Source organism: Ahaetulla prasina, chromosome 12, assembly GCF_028640845.1.
Source record: "Ahaetulla prasina isolate Xishuangbanna chromosome 12, ASM2864084v1, whole genome shotgun sequence".
NCBI lineage: Eukaryota > Metazoa > Chordata > Lepidosauria > Squamata > Colubridae > Ahaetulla > Ahaetulla prasina.
The window spans coordinates 28110447-28133296 of record NC_080550.1 but is presented as its reverse complement, the minus strand read 5'-3'; the positions used below and the strand labels follow the sequence as shown (position 1 = coordinate 28133296).

General features: G+C 43.4%; 1 protein-coding gene across 1 annotated transcript in view; it reads right to left on the bottom strand.

Moving 5' to 3' along the window:
* PEPD (peptidase D) overlaps nt 1-22850 on the bottom strand; it is a 163806-nt gene that overhangs the window by 97064 nt on the left and 43892 nt on the right. Inside the window, exons 6-9 of the mRNA XM_058154728.1 lie at nt 22716-22777; nt 14105-14149; nt 4804-4879; nt 3298-3344 (exon numbers count right to left, since the gene is read on the bottom strand). Of these exons, the coding sequence (XP_058010711.1) occupies nt 3298-3344; nt 4804-4879; nt 14105-14149; nt 22716-22777 (230 nt within the window). The remainder of the gene's footprint in view (nt 1-3297; nt 3345-4803; nt 4880-14104; nt 14150-22715; nt 22778-22850) is intronic.

The following is a 22850-nucleotide window of genomic DNA, read 5'->3' as shown; positions in this document are numbered from 1 at the left end:
GTCTAGGTGAGAACTGGCAGGTTGCCTGTTCTAAAAAAGAAGGACAGCCGTGGTCATTTTAGTATCAGCTTGAGAATATTTTACAAAGATTCATGAAAATGGTTTAGAACTCCCCAGAAAAGACGACATAATTAGTGGCAATTGTGGAAAAAAATGAGCAAATTCCCCAAATCTGAGCAAACTTTTCAAATGAATTTGGGAACAGAATGCATTCATCAGCAATAACCTGTCAAAAGGATTACTCCATGACAATACAAAGAAACAAGACATGAATAGTCTTTGGAGAAGGGCGGGATATAAATTCAAATAAAAAAACACAAAAAAACACAAAAAAAACACAATTCTCTCTGATTATTAAAACCAGTATGATCCTGCTTTGCAAACATCCCTATTCCAAGGCAGGAGGATTCATAATTAGAGCTTGATAGGCTAACACAGAGCCCGTTTGGCACAGTCCGTAAAGACACCAGGCTGGAAACCAGGAGACATCTGAGGCACAAAGCCGGCTGGATGACCTTGGGCCAGTCACTGTCTCAGCCCTAAGGAGGAAGAAATGGCAAACCACTTCTGAAAAACCTTACCAAGAAAAGTGCATGGACTTGTTCATGCAGTTGAAAGGGGTTGATACCAATTCAATGCGGCGTGTGTACACACAGGCTAGCACAGGAGTAGTCAACCTTTTTATACCTACCGCCCACTTTTGTATCTCTGTTAGTAGTAAAATTTTCTAATCACCCACCGGTTCCACACTAATGTGCCATGTATTGTCGTCTGCGCATGTGTCTCGCGGATCATGGATTGGGTTTGCGGGGGGGCGGGCACCAGCTACCAGCTCTGCTTGTCTATTACAGCTGGGTGGCGTGGGGGGAGATGCGCGGGCTATTCTGAGACAAGGCTCTTTTGTTTGCAGTCGCACTATAGCGCCATTTAGTTTCACTTATATAACGTGAACTAAACTTATGCGTGGGCGATACAAATAGTATATTTTCAGAAATTTAAATTGTCACGGGGAATTTTATGAAAACCTAATGAAAATGTTTTTAAATAATGCTATGAAAATTTTTTTAAAAGTCAATTAAATTAAAAAAAAGGAAAGTGCTTCAGTATCGGACAAAACCCCTACCGCCCACCATGAAAGCTGGAACGCCCACTAGTGGGCGGTAGGGACCAGGTTGACTATCACTGGGCTAGCATAAGAGAAGGCTGGCCCTCAGGTATCTGACTCTAGTCTAAGCCAAGAAGATCCCTTTGATTTATACCATGAAGGACTGGTGCTTCTGCCATCTTGACCATTTTGCTGCTGCATTCAGGTCAACTGTAGCGTCCAAAGACTTCATTGCAACAGCTCAAAGAGATGCAACATCATGCATGGGTCACTTAGTTAGGAGAGTGTCCTTGATCAAGTGCAACTTTTTTTAACATCTTATGCCAAGTTCATCTCAGAAACAGAAAATGGAATGCTTTTCTCCACTTCAAATGCTTGAATTAAACCTAAACCAAACACATCCTTTGATTTTCTCAAACCGGACACCCATCTCAACCATGATGTGAAAGTTTCTGTTGAAGGTCGATCAGAAGAGAGTTGAAAGGGACAGGTGTGGAAATCCAGCCCAAAGACCACAGGGCTACATGTGGAACTGAGGTTAGACTTGAGGAAAGCTTTTTTTGTCTGTCCCAGCTCCAACAGAGTTTGGTATCTCAATTTTCATGATATCTAAGTTGGCCATAAAATCTTCTCAGAGGCTCCAAACCAAAGAGATTACCTCCAAAGTACCAGCGGGTAAAATGGAAAATCCATTAAAAAAAAGTTATTAAATTTAACAGTCTGCCAACCTCTGTAACAACTCTGGATAACGAATAGTAAAATCTATCCTAAACTACAGTTAAAAATTCAGATGTCTGATAGAACAAATTCAGTTCAGAGCGATCCAACACACAGATCTCATTCTAATCCAAGACCTGGGGCCGGGTGGAGGGGTGGGGAAGGCCAGTTTTTTCAGGGCTCTTTTAAATAACGTGGTGGAGGGGAATGTATCTCAGGGAGGGGTAAGAGAAAAGGCCTTAAGAGAAGAGCTACAGGTGCAGCTTTGCAGTAGCAAAGAAACACATCGCATTGTTTCCTTCACAAGAAACACATCAAGTAGGAATATCACTCCTCCAAAATTAAAGGAGTGTGCGTTTGTGTACATCGATTCTTTGGTGTAATATCCTTCCAATAGCGAGGCCTCTGGCAAGGAGATGCATCTGGTACATGTTTCATCATCTGTGTAATCACACTCATATTTGGCACACTAGAACACTTTTTCTTTCGTCAGCTCAAGCTGGGAAGAACCTGTTCAAAATCATGCAGTCCTTTTGTTTCTTAAGAGCTATTAGGATGGCTCTTTCCTTCCTTCCTTCCTTCATTCATTCGTTCCTTCGTTCCTTCTTTCCCTCTCCTTCTCCCTCCCCACCCCCCCACACACTTTCCACTTCCTAAAACAAGTACTTTTATTCATATGCAGATACATACAGATGTCATGGAAAAATTAATGGGTGGGTCAATGCATAATGTTAAAGCGATAACATGGCCCGATTGTGATTTAAAATAACGTTGGCTATGGATTAGCACAATGCATGAATGAGACCAATAAAAGCACATGGTGTTCATAACCTAAGTTGTGTTTAACTGCTTAAATACACTAGCCCATTGCCATATGGCACACGGCAAAGGGAGACATGCCGCCATGCGCTGGGTATGAAAGTTGCATCCGTGTGACTGCACACAGACTTGTCCTATTAAGTAAAGCAGAGTGGTTCAAGACAAGGTAGGTGATCTTCAATTTCATTAGGAAAACTAACACTGCAGATTGGAACAGAAATACATCAGCAGAACCAGCAACATTTGCTCCAGTTTTAAGAGATTGAAACAAACTTCCAGACTATTTTATGGCCACCATAAATATTTGTGTAATGTAACAGAAATAACCATGATGTTCTCACCTATAAAAGATGGTTTATTGAACACCATCAAACACTAATAACAGCTATTAGGGACTGTTTCTGTAAATTACATAAAACTCAGCAAAGAGAATTATACAGCTTTTAAGACATACCTAAAAGCAATTGTCATCTAATAAAATGAAAGGAATTGATGGAATGCCTTTTCTGTATAACAGATAATACACCAAGTACAACCTCAAAATAGTTCCTATAATTGTCATTAAATCAATGTCATTTGCCCTTATCTGCAGTATTTCCTGTTAACCTAGAAATGCTTTTCCCTCGTTTTGCCATAAATGTCAAAAATGCACTTACCTCTCCAACTCATATTCTTTCATGCCAGGTTTTACGGCCTTCATTACCTATAGTCACAAAAGTAGATATAGTATAAGAAATTTGGCCATTCTTCAGAAGTAGGACAGCTCTGCAGTAGCTACAGTCCCTCCACCATAGAATAATGTTTGCTACAAAGACTGGAGTAAAAAGGACTATATATGAGTAGCGGTGAAAATGTTCATCAGCTGCAGTAAAAATTACAGCCATATCAGCAGCAGAAAAGGAAGAAGAACTCTCATTTGCATCTCAGGAGCTAAGTGATCAAGTTCCAGAGAGCCCAACACAGACCTGAATAAGAAGGAGTTTTCAAGACAGCTCATTCCTTGACGTTCTGAATCAACTGTTTGTATATCTTCAATGTCCAATTCAAAAATCTGAATTATAGGTCAAACAAAAGATCAGATAGATCTAAACCTACATTAGGGGCCATTCATGGAGACTATATTAAAGAAGCTGATGCAAGAACAGGCAACCTTGGAAAGAAGCCCTTATGGGCCACATTATAGTCATGTCACCTCTTTTGCCGCTGTGTGAAGAGGACACACAGCTCCTGTGTGGCTCAGGAGATAAGGAAACAAAAGGGATTTGCAAAGTACTTCATTATATCATCCTAATCATGTGGCACCCCACCTCACAACGTTTGCGATCTTCCCATCACGTACGAACTGTGTTTCCCCACTGAAGTGAACACAATTTTCAAATGATGGGAAGATGGCCAGGATTGGGATGAGAACTGGGGACAAAAAATTAAACTTTCCCAACTATCCTATCCACATATTGGTGTTGGTTCCTCTGATGCTCCCTGAAATTATTTTGGAATAAGACAACACTGCAGACGTCAGCGTGATTCTGTAAAAATCCTAAAAGCAGAATTTTCCCCTCTGCAGCTGACTAGAGTTACAAACATGAGGATGATTCCACTGGCTGCAGAGGAAGCAGCCTGCATCCAGGGAAATCTAGAAGGACTTAAAACCAGGAGATTCCTTCTGGCTTCTCCCCATTATATTGCAATAACGAAGTCAGTGCAATTCTCCTTCCAGCACTCTCTCTTGAACATCCAAGAAAATTGCATGTCTAAATGCCTCTGTATCGTGTAGCTGATTCAGAAAGCTCTACAGGTGATCAAAGCACCCAGCTAAAAATGATCAGAGAGAACAGCCATAGAAGAAACAGGTTGGGGAGTGGGGAGCGTCCTGGAAAAGTTTTGTGTGGTGCTGAGCAAAGCCAATCCTCTCTCGCTTTCTCAAAACAGTCTGATCCTATAAGTGGGGCCATTTTGTTCTCCACACATCAACAGTGAGTTCAAGGGCAATGCAAGATGTATTGCGTGGTTCTATTAGGACGAACATTGGCTCCTGAGTTTTATCCAAGCTCTACATTACTCCATTACTAAGCAATTCAAGTAGCTGAGAACATTTTTCTGGAGAAAAAAAAAGTGACGTTACACAAAGAAGGAAAAAATTATTACTGCAAGAGATCCATTACCTCTTTATGAGCTTCACTGGAAATTTTATTGGTGTAGCGGAGGACTTCCAATTCCATGTTCGTCTTAATGACGCGGCTTCAAAAAGAGGGAAGAGGAAAATCAGGTTAACAGTTTCCCCTACAGCTCCCAAGTGATTAACTGGAAAGTACAAAGAAAAACGCCAGGTAACTGAACTTGCAAACGAATAAAACTATGATATGACACTTCAGCAAATAAAAGACATTAGGAAACAGAATGTTCACCGGGCATTAATTTACCCAGTAAATGTACTGAGAAGTGTTTGCAGGGCTGTTATAATGGACCACACCAGGCCATCCTAATTCTAGCACAGAATTAGATTTCGGTCTTTTTAAGAAGAGACTGGACAGCCACTTGTCTGAAATGATATAGGTGTCAAACTGGATTTCTTCGAGGGCCAGATCAGCATTGTAGTTCTCTTCAGCGGGGCAGATGGACCAGGGGGCGTGGGGGGAAAGTTGGGACAGACACCTGCTGCAGCACCCTGCTGGCCAAAACAGGGCGTGTGGGGGGCACATGAGCCCCCCGCCCCGCCCCATTCTCGGCCTGGACAGCCTCCTGAAGCACTTTGCCGGCAAAAACGGGGTGCGGGATCCAGATCTGGAACGCGGGCCTTGAGTTTAACACCCTTGAACTAGAAGACCTCCAAAGTCCCTGATATTCTATGTTCTATCTTTTTGGAACAGCATTTCTTAGGCTCCAAAGCAAGAATGCATCCTTGGGCTTTCTAGTATTTTCCAGGTATGTCAGATTAGAATTCTCATAATTTTATTCTCAGCATGGGAATTTTAGCCCAAGTCTGGAAGATGCCATCTTGGAAATGCTTTCAATTAACGGGATGCACAGACCTGCAAGCACTGTACTTAAATCCAGACTAGCGGCTAGTCCAAAGAATTACCTAGGCACACCTGATTGGAAAAATGCACTGCCATGAATGCTGTGGCTCATTAGGCTCAATTCAGTTTTAGAGAGAGGAGGAGAAAGAAATATTATCCGTGGAAAGCCTAAAGACTTCAGGCAAATGACAAGGAAAGATGCATTTCATATGCTATGTACTCATTTATTGAAAGAAAGGGAGAAAAGACAGATGGGATTATGCTTAATTTCCAGTGCTCTCAAATGTGTGGAGTAATTTTTAAATAGTTTACAAGACTAGACAGGCTCCTCCTTTATTCTCTTGCATAAATTATGACCCCCAATTAGAATATGCAGAGATTTCTGGTTTGCCTGCCTGCTACCTTTCATTATGAGACTGGTACCCAATACCCAATAACAGTTACCACAACATCCTGGGGATGTCTCTGATTTTCTATGGGACATCATCACTTCTCTGCCAAGGAAGACTCAAAGTCCCCGTCTTAAATGATGCAGGAGACATTTATAAAGCAATCGCTCACATCTGCTGCAGAAAGAAGGCAGCTAAAAACAGTATCAGTTTTTCACAGTTAAGAAAAGACCCAACGTTGGCAGGAAAGAAAACCCTGCAGAATTCTTCTGATGCATTTCAAACCTGGCAAAACGGAGCTCTCAGATTTAAGAAATCTTTCCTGACGTATCATTTCCTGACAAAATAGATCCCAGGTAATCTACCCACTCAGATTGAAACTACAGTTTTTGCAGAAATTTCTCTATGTCCTAATTAAATACCTAGAATATTTTTTTTAATCGAAGTGTTCTTCTTCTTCTTCTTCTTCTTCTTCCTAAAGTGTTCTTCCTAAAAGAAGAGTGTTTTAAAAGTACAATTCCTTTTTTTTTACTGAGTGTTTTAAAAGTACAATTCCTTTTTTGTTACTGCAAAAAGCAGAGTTCAGTGATGCCAGAAACTCATACCTCTGTCAAGGCCCAGAGGAAAAGGTGGGTTTGAAAAATGTGCAGAATGTGGTGATTTGTCACAAACTATAGTAATCTCATCTAGATCTCAGTAATAGTAGTGCTGGCCTTCCTGGGCAGATTTGTCGTAGGGATAGAAAGAATTTGATACGTGTTTCCAGGTAGTCCTTGACTTTTGACTATAATGGTGCCTGCCCATTAAAATTGGTCAGTCATGATAGTCATAGGGTGGGTCACTCACATGACCAATCTGCAGAGTCCACATTGTTCTAGTGTTGGAAGAAAACATCCATCTGGGTTCAATTCCAAGTGGGGAAAAAGACACTGGAAACATGGAGACTGCTTGGAAAGATGGGTTTAATGGTGGTCAGGTTCACATGGCTTGAGTTCCTGAACAGAAAAGGAATGAGATGCTGTGCGCTCCCTGGTTTTGTGCTTTTTTTTAATTTCCTGGGGCACAAGAAGAGGATCCTGATTGGTTGTCAGACTCCCAGGGAGCGGGGGTCTTAGCTAGCCTTGCTGGCTGATGTAATCTTCCCAGGTGCCATGTGGTGAGTTTCAGTTGCTAGATGGATCCTATTGTGTTGCAGATGATGGTCCATTGGCAAAGGTGGGGAGAATGAGTTTCTGCCTCTGGCCCATTGACAAAGGTGGGGGGAGGCAGGAAGCTGCAGGGAGCTGCTTTGTCTTTAAAACGTGTTTCTCCATTTCTCATCCAGGGAAATATAATATTCTGCCCTTTTTAATATTTCCTAAGATATTTCATTCTTCTAGGAGCGGGGTGGGTGCTAACTTCCTACACTAGATAGCAAAGCTATACAATCACAAGTAGTACAGTACAAAAAAAAGGATAGCTGAGTCATGCAGAAACCAAAACCGAGTCAATCAAGCACTTCCATATTTTCAGAGGCGTAACAGTTGAGCCCTGAGTTGAATTTGGGAACCGCAGAATGATCTGCCTGAATTCCCTTCAGATGTCTATACCAACTCCCAGAATTCCCAGGAATTCTGAAAATATCAGGAGTCTATTGGATTGGAGAAGTTTCAGAGAAATCACCATAGACCGTGCAGGCTTCGAAAGGAGTCTAACTTTCTATATCCAACCTCCCTGGCCATGACTGTAAAGCTGTCAGAAGCTGCAAAAAGGCTCGTATTAAAGGGGACGTCCACTAGGGCCCGCGGGTCCCTCTCACAGTTACTGCTGTTGAGCCAGGGACTGCCTTTTCGACACCCCTCCCCTCCCCGTGCATTTGGCTTCTCCTTCCGAAGTACAAGGAATCAAGGCTCCCTGTTAGGTTTCAAATTCTGGTTCAAGCTATTGGGGAATGCCAGGAGCTTCAGGTCTGGATAACAGACTTAGTAACCCAATTAAAGGGTGGGAGTGACTTGGCATGTGTGCTTTTACCTGAGCACGGAATCTGATTATGCTCAGGCACCAGGCTCAAGCATGACGCTAAGCAATGATGTGGCTCAGTGAAGCCAGTCCCCGAGTCAGACTCTGGTCTCATCCATCCAGACTAGCTATACAACACCAGGCAGCTTCTGCCATTTCCAGACCACCTGAACAAGAGAGGAAGATGAGGCCATCTCAGGAAGCGAGCGCTTTCCTTAAGCAGCATAAAAACATGACTGCTGTTTACAGCTGTTTCCCATAAAAAGCTGGGCTTCGATTTGCATTCTGTCTACATTGTGAGCTTCCAAGGATGAGTTTCCCTACTGATATATTGGTTCCGATTCTGAATTGAGCCATAAATCCTTCCGAGTCTTGGTCCCCTCTGCACAGGGGCATTTTAAATTCAGAGAAGACTTCTGTTCCTTCTGCATAACACCTGGGCTCAAGCCATACATCGAGGGTCACAAGTCTTCATGGGCACCTTCAGAATTTTGAAAGATGCCCTCCCAAAATGGACATCAGGCAGTGTGTGGACACAAAGTTGGTGAGATGATCCCCATAATCTCTTCCAGACCTCCTGAGGATCTCCTTTGTTTTGCTCACAATTTTTGTGTGGGCCTTAGATTAGGAAAAGTTACACATAACTCCCAAGAATATATATTAAAAAAACCTCCAACTCCCATTATTCAAAGTCTTCCCTACTGATGCAATGACACAGCTGCCCCCAAGATAATTCAGCTCAACAAGAAGCACAGCAGCAGCAGCCCAGGACTCCAAAAACAAGAAACAGACCAGCTGTTTCAGGCAACACCTTCCAAAATAATGGATTCCCATGCAAGTAGTCCTCGACTTACAACCACAATTAGGCAAGGCATCGCTAAGCAAGCCTGTTAAATGAGTTGTGCTGTGTTTTACAATTGTTGTTAAGCAAATCCCTGCAGTTGTTAAGTGAAACCTGTGATTGTTAAGCAAATGTGGCTTCCCCCATTGACTTTGCTTGTCAGGAGCCGACTGGGAAGGTCAGAAATGGGGGACATGGGACGCTGGGAGGCTGCAGTCGGATGCCAAGCACTCAAATTTTGATCATGTGAGTGAGGGGATGCTGCAACAGTCATAAGTCTGAGAACCGGTCATAAATCACTAAACGAATGGTTGTAAGCCAGGGACCACCTGTAGACACAAACTTTCACATTCCAGCCCTGGGAACAAAATGTCTCCAGGGAAACAATCAAGCTTAGAGAAGACCTGGGAATATTCATGCAGAATGGCATCAAAACCAGATTGAAAAAATGAAAGAAACAAGTCAAGATCACCACAAAGGCAGGACAACTTGCCATGGGACAACTCACTGCAGGACAATTCAACAATTCAATTTAATGATTTAAAACAGTTTAAAAATATATTTTAATTTTTGCCATTCACGTTTCATTTTGTCCTTCCTTTGGCGTCCTTTCTTTAATGATTCTATTCCACTATTTCTTCAATATTAGTGTAACTCTTGCCCGCAGCAAGTTGTTCCCTGGTGAGCTGGCCATGGCGAATTGTTCCGTGACAAGTTGCCTGTGGAGAGTTGCCTGTGGCAAGTTGTTGTAAACCCCACAAAGGAAGAAAGGCAAAGCCACCAAAAAACAACAACAAATACCATCACTTAATAGCCTTGTTCAGTTCACCAGACTCCTTGACCAGATAAGCAGCCAGTTTAACCAAATCACTGATCTAGTCTGGTGTTGTGGCCTCGAATCAGAGGAGGAGGAGGAGGCGTGGGAGTCAGGCTCAGCATCAAGGCAACCTGAGAGCTCCGAGGGGGAAGAGGGAGTGGAGCTGTCGAGAGAGACAGAGAGAGAGCAGCTGAGCCTGGACCTTCCGTCAGCCCTCAGATGGAGAGTCAACAGCCCCCAGGTCTGGAGGTGGCTGATGAGGAAGAGGAGGAACAGCTGGGTCCAGTGCCTGACACAAGGATGCGCAGAAGGCAGAAAAGAGCAGTGGAAATCTATGGGTCGGTCCTTGGGAAGGAAAAGGCACCACTGCTAGTGAAGCCCCATCTTAGCTCTGGGGATAAAAGGCAGGGGGCGGAGATGATGATGATGATGATGATGATGATGATGATGATGATGATGATGATGATGATGATTATTATTATTATTATTATTATTATTATTATTATTATTATTATTTATTATTATTATATTTGTATACCACCCATCTCCCGAAAGACTCAGGGCGGTTCACAGCCAAAAAACAACAGAAAACATATAATACATATAAACAGCTAAAAGAATAGACAGTTAAATTCAATTGATGCCCTAAAACTTTTAAATACAAATTTAAAACCTCAATTAGACCCCTTTTTTAAAAATCCCAATTTAAAAACTACGTTCAAGCTAGTCCTGCTCTTCGAAACAGCAACGTCTTCAGCTCGCGGTGGAAGGACCTGAGATCGGGGAGTTGACGAAGCCCCAGAGGGAGCTCGTTCCAGAGGGTAGGGGCCCCACAGAAGGCCCCCTAGAGGTCGCCAGCCGACATTGTTTAGCTGACGGTATCCGGAGGCCCTCTCTGTGAGCGCACTGGTCGGTGAGAGGTTAATGGTGGCAGTAGGCGGTCCCGTAAATATCCGGCCCTAGGCCATGGGCGTTTAAAGGTGATAACAAGTACCTTGAAGTGAACCCGGAAGACCACCGGGAGCCAGTGCAGACTACGCAGGAGGGGTGTTACACGGGAGCCACAAGGTGCTCCTTCTATCACCCGCGCAGCCACATTCTGGACTAGTTGGAGTCTCCGGGTACCCTTCAAGGGGAGCCCCATGTAGAGAGCATTAGAGTAGTCCAGGCGGGATGTAACAAGGGCATGAGCGACCGTGCATAAGGAAGCCCGATCCAGAAAGTGGCGTAACTGGCGTAACAGGCGAACCTGATGAAAAGCTCCCCTGGTGACAGCTATCATAGGAGATGAATAGGTGTGGCAGACAACTATTCATCTTCCAGCCGGCCAGACTTGTTAGCTGCATTGAGAGAGAAAGTTTTTGCCGAGCTGCCGGCATTCCTAATTAAAGGAATTTTTGAGTTAATTTCAGAGGGTTTCTCGTGTTTGGGGTGCTGGGTCAAAACATTTGGAAAGTGAATACAGTTAGCCCAACAATCTCAACCAGAAATTGCTGGCAGACTACAAGACCACAGATGATGAAACAGTGGAAAGCCAGGACGTGTTTCTCTTTAATGTCCCTGTGAACTCCATGCTGTCTTTTGCTTCTCCTTCATCTGTGCTACATCGTCAACCAGTGTACTACAAGGGAGGGGTTGGGGAACAGAGGTTCAAAAAAGCCCACAATGATTATCCTGCATCATCAGATGTGACAACATACTGAGATCTTCTTTTCTTTGTCCCTTCAAGTATCCTCCTTTGAGCCAAACGAAACTGACCAGTTTAAACAAAAGGGCCTTTGTTTTCCAACAGTGGAAGGCTCTTTAATAAGGTGAGTCTTTTAACAAAGAATTAAAGATTAAGCAATATCACCGCTGTGTCACCCTTTAGGACTCTTGATTCGTCTAGGTGGCATCTGCTAATGTCAGACGCCGCTGACATTCAAGTGTAATTAAAGAGAACGTCTATAAATTTGCCAGCAGAATGCATCAGAATTAATGCCTTTAAAATGAATCCCCAAAGAAAGCAATAATAGGCTGACATTTATATAACATTACCCATTCTGCCAGACATTCAATTAATACTTCCTTGGGTAGTCAGTGAAGGAACATTAATTATAATGAATCTATTTGTATTTGTACCTACACAACAGCTAACACTAATGAATTTTACAGCAAATTAACAAGAATCGTTAAGCAGTATTTCATTTTTCTTCCTGTGCTACCATATAATGACCGCTATCATGAGCTGGGCAACTGAAATACTTCCTTGTAGGCAACAGAAGCACTCAGGAGACTTCCGAACACAAGATTCTTCTCTCAAAGAGCTACTTCAGTAGAAGCTGCCTTCCAAAATCCCTTGGCCTTTGATCAGTCAGCCATCCTATTCTCTCCCCTCTCTCATTTAATGGTAACTGTAATTGGATGCTGCCTTTCACGACAGTATTTATCATTACAATGGAATAAAAAAAATATTTTTTAAAATCAGTTTTAAAACTGAAAGCAGCAATTCAATATACAGTACAACATGCAAGCAATTTTGCTTATTTATTTATGGTCCCAGACTAAAACTATTAGACACAGACTCTTCTGGAAAGCTCTGCTGTTACATACAAATTTGAAATATTATCGTATTAATGAATTGAAGCCTTGGATGGCAACACATCTTTCCCAATGCCAGGTGTCTCACATAGAGCAGAGGGGAGAGGCCTTCCTTCAGACACTTTGCTATCGCAAGCAGGGGAAGAGCCTCTGACATTTCCAGAGCTCAATAGGTAGCTTTCTCGCCTGATGAAATCCCTGGCAGAAACCACACCTATAACGTATCTCTATAAAAGGTAAAGGTTCCCCTCGCACATACGTGCTAGTCGCTGCCGACTCTAGGGGGCGGTGCTCATTTCAGTTTCAAAGCCGAAGAGCCAGCGCTGTCCAAAGACGTCTCTGTGGTCATGTGGCCGGCATGACTCAACACCAAAGGCGCACGGAACGCTGTTACCTTCCCACCAAAGGTGGTCCCTATTTTTTCTACTTGCATTTTTACGTGCTTTCGAAACTGCTAGGTTGGCAGAAGCTGGGACAAGTAATGGGAGCTCACCCTGTTACACGGCAGCACTAGGGATTCGAACTGCCGAACTGCCGACCTTTCGATAGACAAGCTCAACGTCCTAGCCCCTGAGCCACCGTGTCCCTTAACGTATCTCTATACCAATGCCCTAATTAAATCATGAGCCTCGAGCCAAGCTTCAAAAGAAATCCAGTTATTTATTAGGAGCTTCATGTCAGCACTTTCCAAGTGAAACCAACTCTGACCCCACGTAATTTACGTTCTAGCTCTGACCCCGTTTGCCCCCTCACCCCAAGGTATGTCATCAATCATATTCTCCAATGAAGCAATTTCCCAGGTTGTAGAGATTACTCCCCTCTGGCTATTGTGGGTAACCATGGAGACAGCCTTGACAGAGATATGGCTGGAATGTGCTTTTGTTTTGACTGATGGGCTGCCTCGCTGCAGCTGCAGAGTCCGCTTGCCAATGGCAACTCGGAAGCAGGCCAGGGGTGCTTTGCGAGTGGACAATCAAGTCAAGAATATGTTTAAGCTGGACATTTCTGGGATATTTCAAACATAGACTAAAGAGCAGGAATTTCTGATAAAAACTGCAGTAATGGCTTCAGGTCCTTGAAAATGAGAAAATGGTACCAACAGATTGGAGATGATGGTTGATTTATCAAACATTTATATTTAGGGTTTGTTGGGACTCCCCAGAAAATGTCAACATCAGTTGCTGAGGGTTAAGAAATGTGAGAGGTCTCTGATACAGAGGATATGGTCATGTGATCCTTTAATGTCTTTGGGGGATAATATATTAAGGTAGATTAATGTATTTATGGGAAATCTTCAAATGTTAAAATTTGACTGCTCTATCAGGAATTATGGTTGTATTAAGCAGGCAAAAAGAAATTGGAAATCATATTGTTTCAGATATCAAGGAAGGGCTGTCAGAAATGTGACATAAATATTGTAAAAAACAATGTTTTCAACTAATCAACAGATGCAGTTATATGTGTAATTATGGCAGGCATTCTGTCATATTTTACAATAACGTCTTGCACTATTCATATTATAATATTGAATGCAATGCTAAACCAGTAACTGTTGATGAATATAAAATATTAGCAATTTTTTTCTTTTCCTTCTTAGTCCGTATTTTTAGTTCGTACTTTTGATTTTTTTTGAAGTTTTTTTCTTTTTAAGATTAAACGCTGCCTTGTTATAAAAATAAAACGAGGATGGGGAGGCTGATACTCCACTCCTATCCTCCCCTTAGGACTCGTCTCCTATGAAAATATAGGCCCAGTATTTTTCGGCTCAAAAACAGAGATGTCAAGGCAACAACTGGAATATTAATGTGAGGAATGACTTACCATTCTGCAATCTCAGGATGGAGAATTGTATTGTTTACTGTAAACCTACAGGAGAAAAAAGAAAAGTGAAAAGAGAAATAAAAATTAACTCTATTAGTGGCTCATCTGCCTGAGCAGGCGGTTGGACTGGAAGACCTCCGAGGTCCCTTCCAACTCTGTTATACTGTTAGACCTCCAAATAAATCCCCCTTCCCAGAATAATTTATAATGTTAGAGACACAACAAGGCAAGAGATCCTTCTGGATGCCACAAAAAGCTGGATTCAAGTCCGGGAATTCTGCTTGCAAGCTTTCTCGGACGGTTTCCCAAAAAAACCAGCAATGACCAGTTGCAACAAAAAATGAAACAGTATGTGGGAATGGCTTTGGGAAACAGAGTGGTGGAGGGGAAGAGATGCTGCCTAGAGAATGGTCAGATAAGACAGGGCAGAGCCCACAGCTGTATGATGGGCAGAGAAAGAGGCTGACAAGGGACCCCACCCCCGAGTTCTCCAGCTGTTATGGAGATGGCGAGAGATTTGTACTTTCAGATTTGCAGGATCCAGGTAAGGTAACCTTACAATGAAGTAGAATTAGCTCATCTGGCCATGCTTCTTGCTGGTGTAGCTGGGAGCGCTGGCACAAAACAACCATTTACTTGAAGGCAAATGGGTGAGGTAATTGCCCATCACTCTCACCGGCTCTGCGAATACATTTCTTGTTCTGTTGGGAACAGGCAGGTGTTTTCCTAAACAAAGGGTGTCTTTCCCCATTGACTCTTTCTTTCCAAGGCTGCTGTGGATGAAAGGCTTAACCAAGAAAAACAGCTCTCAAGGCTAGCCCGTTCTCTCTCTCTCTCTCTCTCTCTCTCTCTCTCTCTCTCTCTCTCTCTCTCTCTCTCTGGGGGATGGCATGCTACGATGCCTATTCTTTTTTCAATTGAAGAACTTAAGATGTGTAGTGAGGAGAAGCAGCAGCTGAAACAGCTGCTCGGGGAATTGCCCAGGGAAATCAGTTTTCTCTGCAAGACCTTGCAGCAGAATAGTGGGAGATGGTGGGGTGGGGATGTTCGAGCATCTGGGACTGTGACGGCTAACCCATGGTAGGCCTGCCAGAGGTAGCATGCAGAGTCCTGTCTGCTAGCACACGCTGTTGTGTCTCGTCTGCTTTCACCGCAGCCGGGGCCTTCTTATCTGCTTCCGAACGCTGAGGAATGTCCTAGTATGCCTCCCGGCCCAGCCCTGGCTCCATGCCCAGACAGGCTGAAGAGGAGGGAGTATCTCCAGCCCCCAGCCCTGGCTCCATGCCCAGGCAAACTGAACAACTAGACCCCTCCCCCTCCCCCACAGCATGTGAGCCTGAGGGAGGTCTATTGCCAACAGCTGCCGACTGGAGTGACCCTCGCGTCAGAAGACTTGATAGGCGGAGGCAACAGAAGGAAGGGAGGGGCAGGCCTGGATAAGTGCTGAGTCATGGAGCCACACCCCATGGCCTATATAAAGGATCTGCTTTCTGGCATTCTCTGAGTCAGGCAAAGTCTAACATATCTTGCTGAAGTCACTTTCTGGTCTCCTGCCTGCCTTGAGAACTTTGCTAGGACTTTGGCAGAGCTGCAGAGGCACGCCTGATTCGGATTTCCCTGACCCGGCCGTCAGCGGAGGAGTGGGACACGACACACGCGCTGTTGCCCCAGGTCAGATCTCCGTGGCGTTTCTTTCGTGAGCTTCTGTTTCCCTGCAAACGATGAAACAGAAGCTCAGGAAAGAAAAAGATCTGACCTCTTGCCCTGCTGCTGGTGTTGGGGTGCCCTGCCTCCCGCCAGCCAGCTGGTTTTCGGGTCTCTACTGCGCATGCATGCATATCCACGCATGTGCAGTGCATACATGCGCATGTTCGCACATGTCTGCACATGCACACGTTCATGCATGTTTGTGCATGCACACGCAGGAAAAAGAAGAAGAGGACAGCCAACAACAAGGTGAATGGACTTGGTTATGGTGGTGATGAATGCACCATTGGGAGACTTGAAAGCACAGATCAGAGATATATTGTCATGGAGATATATTCATCTATCTATGTCGGGGTAGTCAACCTTTTTATACCTACCGCCCATTTTTGTATTTCTGTTAGTAGTACAATTTTCTAACCGCCCACCGGTTCCACAATAATGCGCCGTGTATCGTCGTCTGCGCATGCCTCTCGCGCATCATGGATTGGGTTTGAGGGGAAGCGCAGGCTACCAACTCTGCTTGTCTGTTACAGCTGGGTGGTGTGGAGGGAGATGCACGACTATTCTGAGACGAGGCTCTTTTGTTTGTGGTCGCACTAGAGCACCATTTAGTTTCACGTACGTAATGTGAACTAAACTTATGCACAGGCGATACAAATAGTATATTTTCAGAAATTTAAATTGTCACGGGGAATTTTATGAAAACCTAATGAAAATGTTTTTAAATAATGCTATGAAATTTTTTTAAAAAGTCAATTAAATTAAAAAAAAGGAAAGTGCTTCAGTATCGGACAAAACCCCTACCGCCCACCATGAAAGCCGGAACGCCCACTAGTGGGCGATAGGGACCAGGTTGACTACCACTGATCTATGTGATCACAGACTCAAAAACAAGTTAATAGAAAAAAAAATCAATCCAGATTAAGGCTGGTGCAGATACAAGGGCTCATGTCCTGAGGTGAGGAGGCAAGAGAACGAACACCTGATCTCTGATCCAGGAAAGTGTTACGCTTCTTCTAGAGTCTGTAACAGGATGATGGAACTTGACAGATGCAAGAAGAGAGGAGGTGTGATGGAATGCAATCTGGATTCCCGGAGGGAGGGAGGGAAGGCATTCCAAGGAGCAAGAAGCAATCACTTTGTCAGACCCGGAAGTCACCTTTTCACCTTTGAGCCTTCAGGCCTGCCACAAATTCTACTGTGGGAAAATAGGAGTGGGGATTGTAGAGAGGGATGATCTGTATGAGAGAAAGAGGGGGAAGTCGGCTCCTCCCTAATAATTCCCAGAGTATACGCTTTATGGAGTGTCAGCATTTTTTTTTATTTTGGTAAGATTCTATCTATGGATATACATGATAGCAGTCTTCCAGTATTTGAGGGGCTGCCACAAAGAAGAGGGGGTCAAATTATTCTCCAAAGCATCTGAAGGCAGGAGAAGAAACAATGGATGGAAACTAACCAAGGAGAGAAGCAACCTGGAACTAAGGAGAAATTTCCCGACAGTGAGGACAATTAAACAGCTTGCCTCCTGAAGTTCTGGGTGCTTTATCACTGGTGGGTTTAAAAAAGAGACTGGGCAGTCACTTGTCCGAAAGGGTATAGAGTGTCCTGCTTAAGCAGGGGGTTGGACTAGAAGACCTCCAAGGTTCCTTCCAGCTCTATTCTGATTGATTGATGAGGAACAATGAAGATATCTGCTTGGAAGAATTATGTATCTTTCTTAGTTTTTGGAGCCTGACAGGAAGGTTGAACAATAATAAACAGAATCCATAGGTGATGTCGCTTTCTCAACAGAAATGAAAGGGAATTCCTGTAAAGCCAGAAAAACTCAAGGTACGAATCAATATCTTCAAGAATGCCAGCTAAGAAATTAACTACTTCTGGCAGCATTCAACAGTTGAGACTTTCTTCTGCCAACCAGGCTACAGAAATATATTTGATTACTACCGTATGATCTTGCTCCATTCCTTAGCTACAATCCTACAAGTTTTGCAGACATCCTACCAATGCTTAAGAGGCGACATTCAATTTCAAGAAGAGAGCCAGATCTGCCCAGTCCTGCTCTCAATAATAATAATAATAATAATGTTTTAATTTGTATACCGCCCTTCTCCTGAAGGACTCAGGGTGGTGAACAGGCAGATAAAATACAAACAGAAACATACACCATAATTAAAACAACCCTTAAAAAACTGATTCAAATTCGCCAGAAATTTAAAATAACATTACACCCCATAAAAAATACAGAAAATTAAAACCCACACCTTTGGAAGTTGAATAAAATTGAGTAATTTTAGCCAATAATCATTTGAGCTCCTCAAGGCCATGCAATTCTGGCACTCCGCAGAAGAGAGTCACCATCGGGTGACAAAAAGAAGCAGATCTAATGAGATTTGCCTTCTGTGAACATCGAGGAATCCTTTTTTTTTGCAAGGGTTTAAGGCCATTATGTCCCTGGCAAATAAAAAGGTACAGTTTAGCACAAAGGTTAGAAAAAATGCAAATGCAAATGCAAAACGGCATTCAACTTAAAGGAAGCCAGCCACACAGCCCACCGATGAGCGAGCTGGTACACTGAACAATACTGAGCAAAAGGATGGATCTTTGTGATGACTTCAAGCATCCCACTACGTTCCTCACAGATGGAGAGGGAGGTGTGCCACAAAGGCCGGAAACCTCATCAGGAAGATCAGAAAATAATTGTGGAATTGAGATCAATAGGGAGAACAGAGCATTTCAAGAGTATGTTGGGAGAACAGCCTGCTGGGAGCAAGAACGCTGGAAAACAGCCACTGCCTCTGAGTCAGCAGGCTGCCTTGTTGAGGAAAACCCGGGAAGCGTCCAAATGACCAATCAGGTTGGAGAAAGGCACAATACGCAAAGCAAACGTCAGACGTCCATCTTCAGCTTCAATCCTGAGGTCGTAGTAACATTTCTCTCATTCCTACAAGGCTGAGAATGGATCCTTTTCTGCAAAGTGCTGATGAAAGGTAGCCCACTAGAGTAAGGGTCTCCAACCTTGGCAACTTTAGGACTTGTGGACTTCAACTCCCAGGGTTCCTCAGCCAGCTTTGCCAAAGTTGGAGACCCCTGCACTAGAGCCCCTTCCCTGATGGAGGACAGGATTTTGTCACCAGTGAGATCTCATTTGTGTCATAACTCCCATGTGCATTGGCTAATCCTCGCTGTATCGGCTACGGAATGGGATAACTCACCATGGCCAACTCGCCACGGTCAACTCACCATGGCCAATTTACTACGGCCAGGTGGCCACAGGAGAACTTGCCATGGTCAACTCGCCATGGGACAACTCACTGCAAGACAATTTAAGAAATCAATATAATTATTTAAAATAATTAAAAAATATTTTGGGGACGCGGTGGCTCAGGGGCTAGGACATTGAGCTTGTCGATCGAAAGGCCGGCAGCTCAGTGGTTCGAATCCCTAGTGCTGCCGTGTAATGGGGTGAGCTCCCATTACTTGTCCCAGCGTCTGCCAACCTAGCAGTTTCGAAAGCACGTAGAGATGCAAGTAGAAAAAACAGGGACCACCGTTGGTGGGAAGGTAGCAGCTTTCTGTGCGCCTTTGGCGTTGGGAAATATTTTAATTTCTGTCATTCACATTTCATTTTGTCCTTCTTTGAAATCCACTCTTTAATGATTCTATTCCACTATTTCTTCAATATTAGTGTAACTACTGTCCCATGGCGAGTTGGTCATGGCAAGTTGTCATAGGCCCTATTGGCTATTTCTTTTTATATATTCTTAGTGCATTTTTTCCCTCTTAGATTTTTATAAAAATCATACAAGTCCCCAAACTATAATATTTAGAAATCTAGAAATATTGAAACTTAAGTGCATCTTAGTTTGCATAGCAGTTTGGGAAATGCAAATGAAGTTATTAAAAATGCAAACGAACCCTCTCACCAAAACATTACCCATCTTCAGTGACCAGAATAAGCGATTAAACGCTGCCATCAAATCCCTCCAAATAGAGAACAGAGTCATGGTTTTTCTTTCTGAAAAACCCACAGTAGCTTTTGTTGTCTTCTCTTAAGGATGGATCTGCAAACAGCTGTTTGCATGTAGATTAGTCATAAAGATTCTTACAGATGCAGAAACTGAGAAGAGACTGAGAAGATTTTTCCCTTCTAGCCCAATTAGGCGCTCCATATCCAAGCCCCCCACCCGTAACGTGGACAAAGGATGGGGAGACTGGCCCTCAGCCAGGAAGAGAGTGCCAAAAGGTTGGAAGAAGCCTAGCGAGAGATTGAGGAGGGCAGCCTTGACATGTGAGGAGCTGCAAGCTGTTCTACACCACATCAAGGCGCCTCTTTTACTGACAGAAGGCACAGATGATCCGTAGCTGTCCAAAGGCAGCAGCAAGATCAGTCGATGCCTCATGGTTAGAATGCAAGGGAGCCTTTGCTAATCCAGACAGACAAAACTGCCAGAGGAACCGGAGATGAGGAAGACAGAAGAGCTCCCATTTTTCTTTTCTTTTCTTTTCTTAGAAAATTTGAAACCGAGGCTGTGCTATGTCTGCGTGTGTTTGCAGGGGACTTTTAACACAGCCTCTGGCCCAAGTCAGATGTGGAACTGGGATACATTTCTGCATTCAAAGTCATTCTGTACAAAAACTGTGAGGGAGTTTTGTGTACAGGTAGTCCTCGACTTACAACAGTTCATTCGGTGACTCTCCAAAGTTACCACAGCGCTGAAAAATGTGACTTATGTGAACATAAGACGACCATTGCAGCCTCCCCACAGTCACATGATCAAAACACAGTCGCTTGGCAACTGACTCACATTTATGACGATTGCAGTATCCCATGGTCACGTGATCTCCGTTGGTGAACTTCTGACAAGCAAGTCAGTGGGGAAACCAGATTCACTTAACAACCGCGTGACTAATTTAAAAACTGTGGTGATTCACTTAACGACTGCGGCAAAGGTCATGAAATCGGCAAACTCACTTAGCAAATGTCTCACTTAACAAGAGAAATTTTGGGCTCAATTGTGGTTGTACGTTGAGGACTACCTGTATTAGGGAAATAGGGATTGCCTCTCCTCAATTACGCCATCCCATCCCCTGAGAACTGGCAGAGAAGGCAGGTCACAAGGACCCTCAGCCAGGGACCTACATTTGGTTGGTCCCAGGAACTGCACCTTCTCTACCGTGGGGCCCACCAGTGGAATATATCCAGTTCTACAGAGGAATTATTGAGTCTGTCATTGGCACCTCTATAACTGTCTGGTTCGGTTCTGCAACCCAGCAAGAAAGACACAGACTTCAGAGGATAATTAGAACTGCAGAAAAAATAATTGCTACCAACCTGCCTTCCATTGAGGACCTGTATACTGCACGAATCAAGAAGAGGGCCGTGAAAATATTTACAGATCCCTCACATCCTGGACATAAACTGTTTCAACTCCTACCCTCAAAACGACGCTATAGAGCACTGCACACCAGAACAACTAGACACAAGAACAGTTTTTTCCCGAAGGCCATCACTCTGCTAAACAAATAATTCCATCAATACTGTCAAACTATTTACTGAATCTGCACTACTATTAATCTTCTCATAGTTCCCATCACCAATCTCTTTCCATTTATGACTGTATGACTATAACTTGTTGCTGGCAATCCTTATGATTTATATTGATATATTGACCATCAATTGTGTTGTAAATGTTGTACCTTGATGAACGTATCTTTTCTTTTATGTACACTGAGAGCATACGCACCAAGACAAATTCCTTGTGTGTCCAATCACACTTGGCCAATAAAAATTCTATTCTATTCTATTCTATTAACAGAGTTGGAAGGGACCTTGTAGATCATCTACACCCATCCAACACCCACCCACCCCACCCAAGCAGGAGACCCTACACCATTTCCGACAGAGGGCAGTCCAGTCTCTTCTTGAAAGCTACCAGTGATGAAGCTCCCACAACTTCTGAAGGCAACTTCTGTTCCATCAGTTGATTGTTCTCATTGTCAGGAAATTCCTCCTTATTTCTATGTTGAATCTCTCCTTCTTCAGTTTCCATCTATTATTCTTTGTCTGGCCTTCGGGTGCTTTGAAGAATAGTTTGACACCCCCCTCTCCCCCCCTCTCTGTGGCAGCCCTTCAAATATTGGAAGACTGGTCTCATGTCTCCCCTGGTCCTTCTCTTCACTAGACTAGCCATGATTTGTATATTTTAATTTTTGCAGTGCTTTTTTTAAAATTTTAATATAACTTTTCCTATTTTTATAATGATTGTTTCTGTATATATGTTGTTTTACTTATTGTTGCACAGTGCCCAGAATCACTGTTTATGAGATGGGTGGCACATAAATGTGATTTATAAATGTATAAATAAAGCCACAGCGTTCCAAGCAAGATGGGCAGGGCAGGGCAAGGGAGGAAAGCAGTTGTCACACAAAAATGGGGGCAACAAAGCAGACACAGACACACACACACACCTCATAGCAACAGCAGCACCGGACACGGAAATAGAAAAGCCAGGGAGCACCTTCACCCTGGACTCAGGGCTAATTAATAAGTTTTCCACTGGCAAGTTGTTCTTGGCACTGCAATGTAACTCATTTATCTTACAAAGGATTCTCCTCTGGAATACTTTGATGTGCTTCAAACAGACTGCAATCCATCATCAAATGCTACAGTGCTCCACTCTTTTGGAATAAAGTGATTTGATTTACAAATTTTTGTTATGGGTTTATGCATAGAATCGGGCTTCTTTTTCCTTCTGCTTTCTGCTACCATGAAAAAAAATACAATCAAAGTAAAATCACCTGAACTGGGAATGGCGGGCTTCTGTTTTTGTTTATTAGATATTTCAAATAATTAGTCAATTGGGGATTAATCTGAACATTTCAAACCCAGAAGATAACTTACTGGCTGATATTGTCAAAAGACGCTTCCCTGGTCACGCTTCCACTGTCGGTGTTAATTCCTCGCTGGAAAAAAGAGAGCAAAATACAAGTTCTACAGCAGCTGTTCAGTCTAAAAGCAGCCAAAACAAGACCTTCA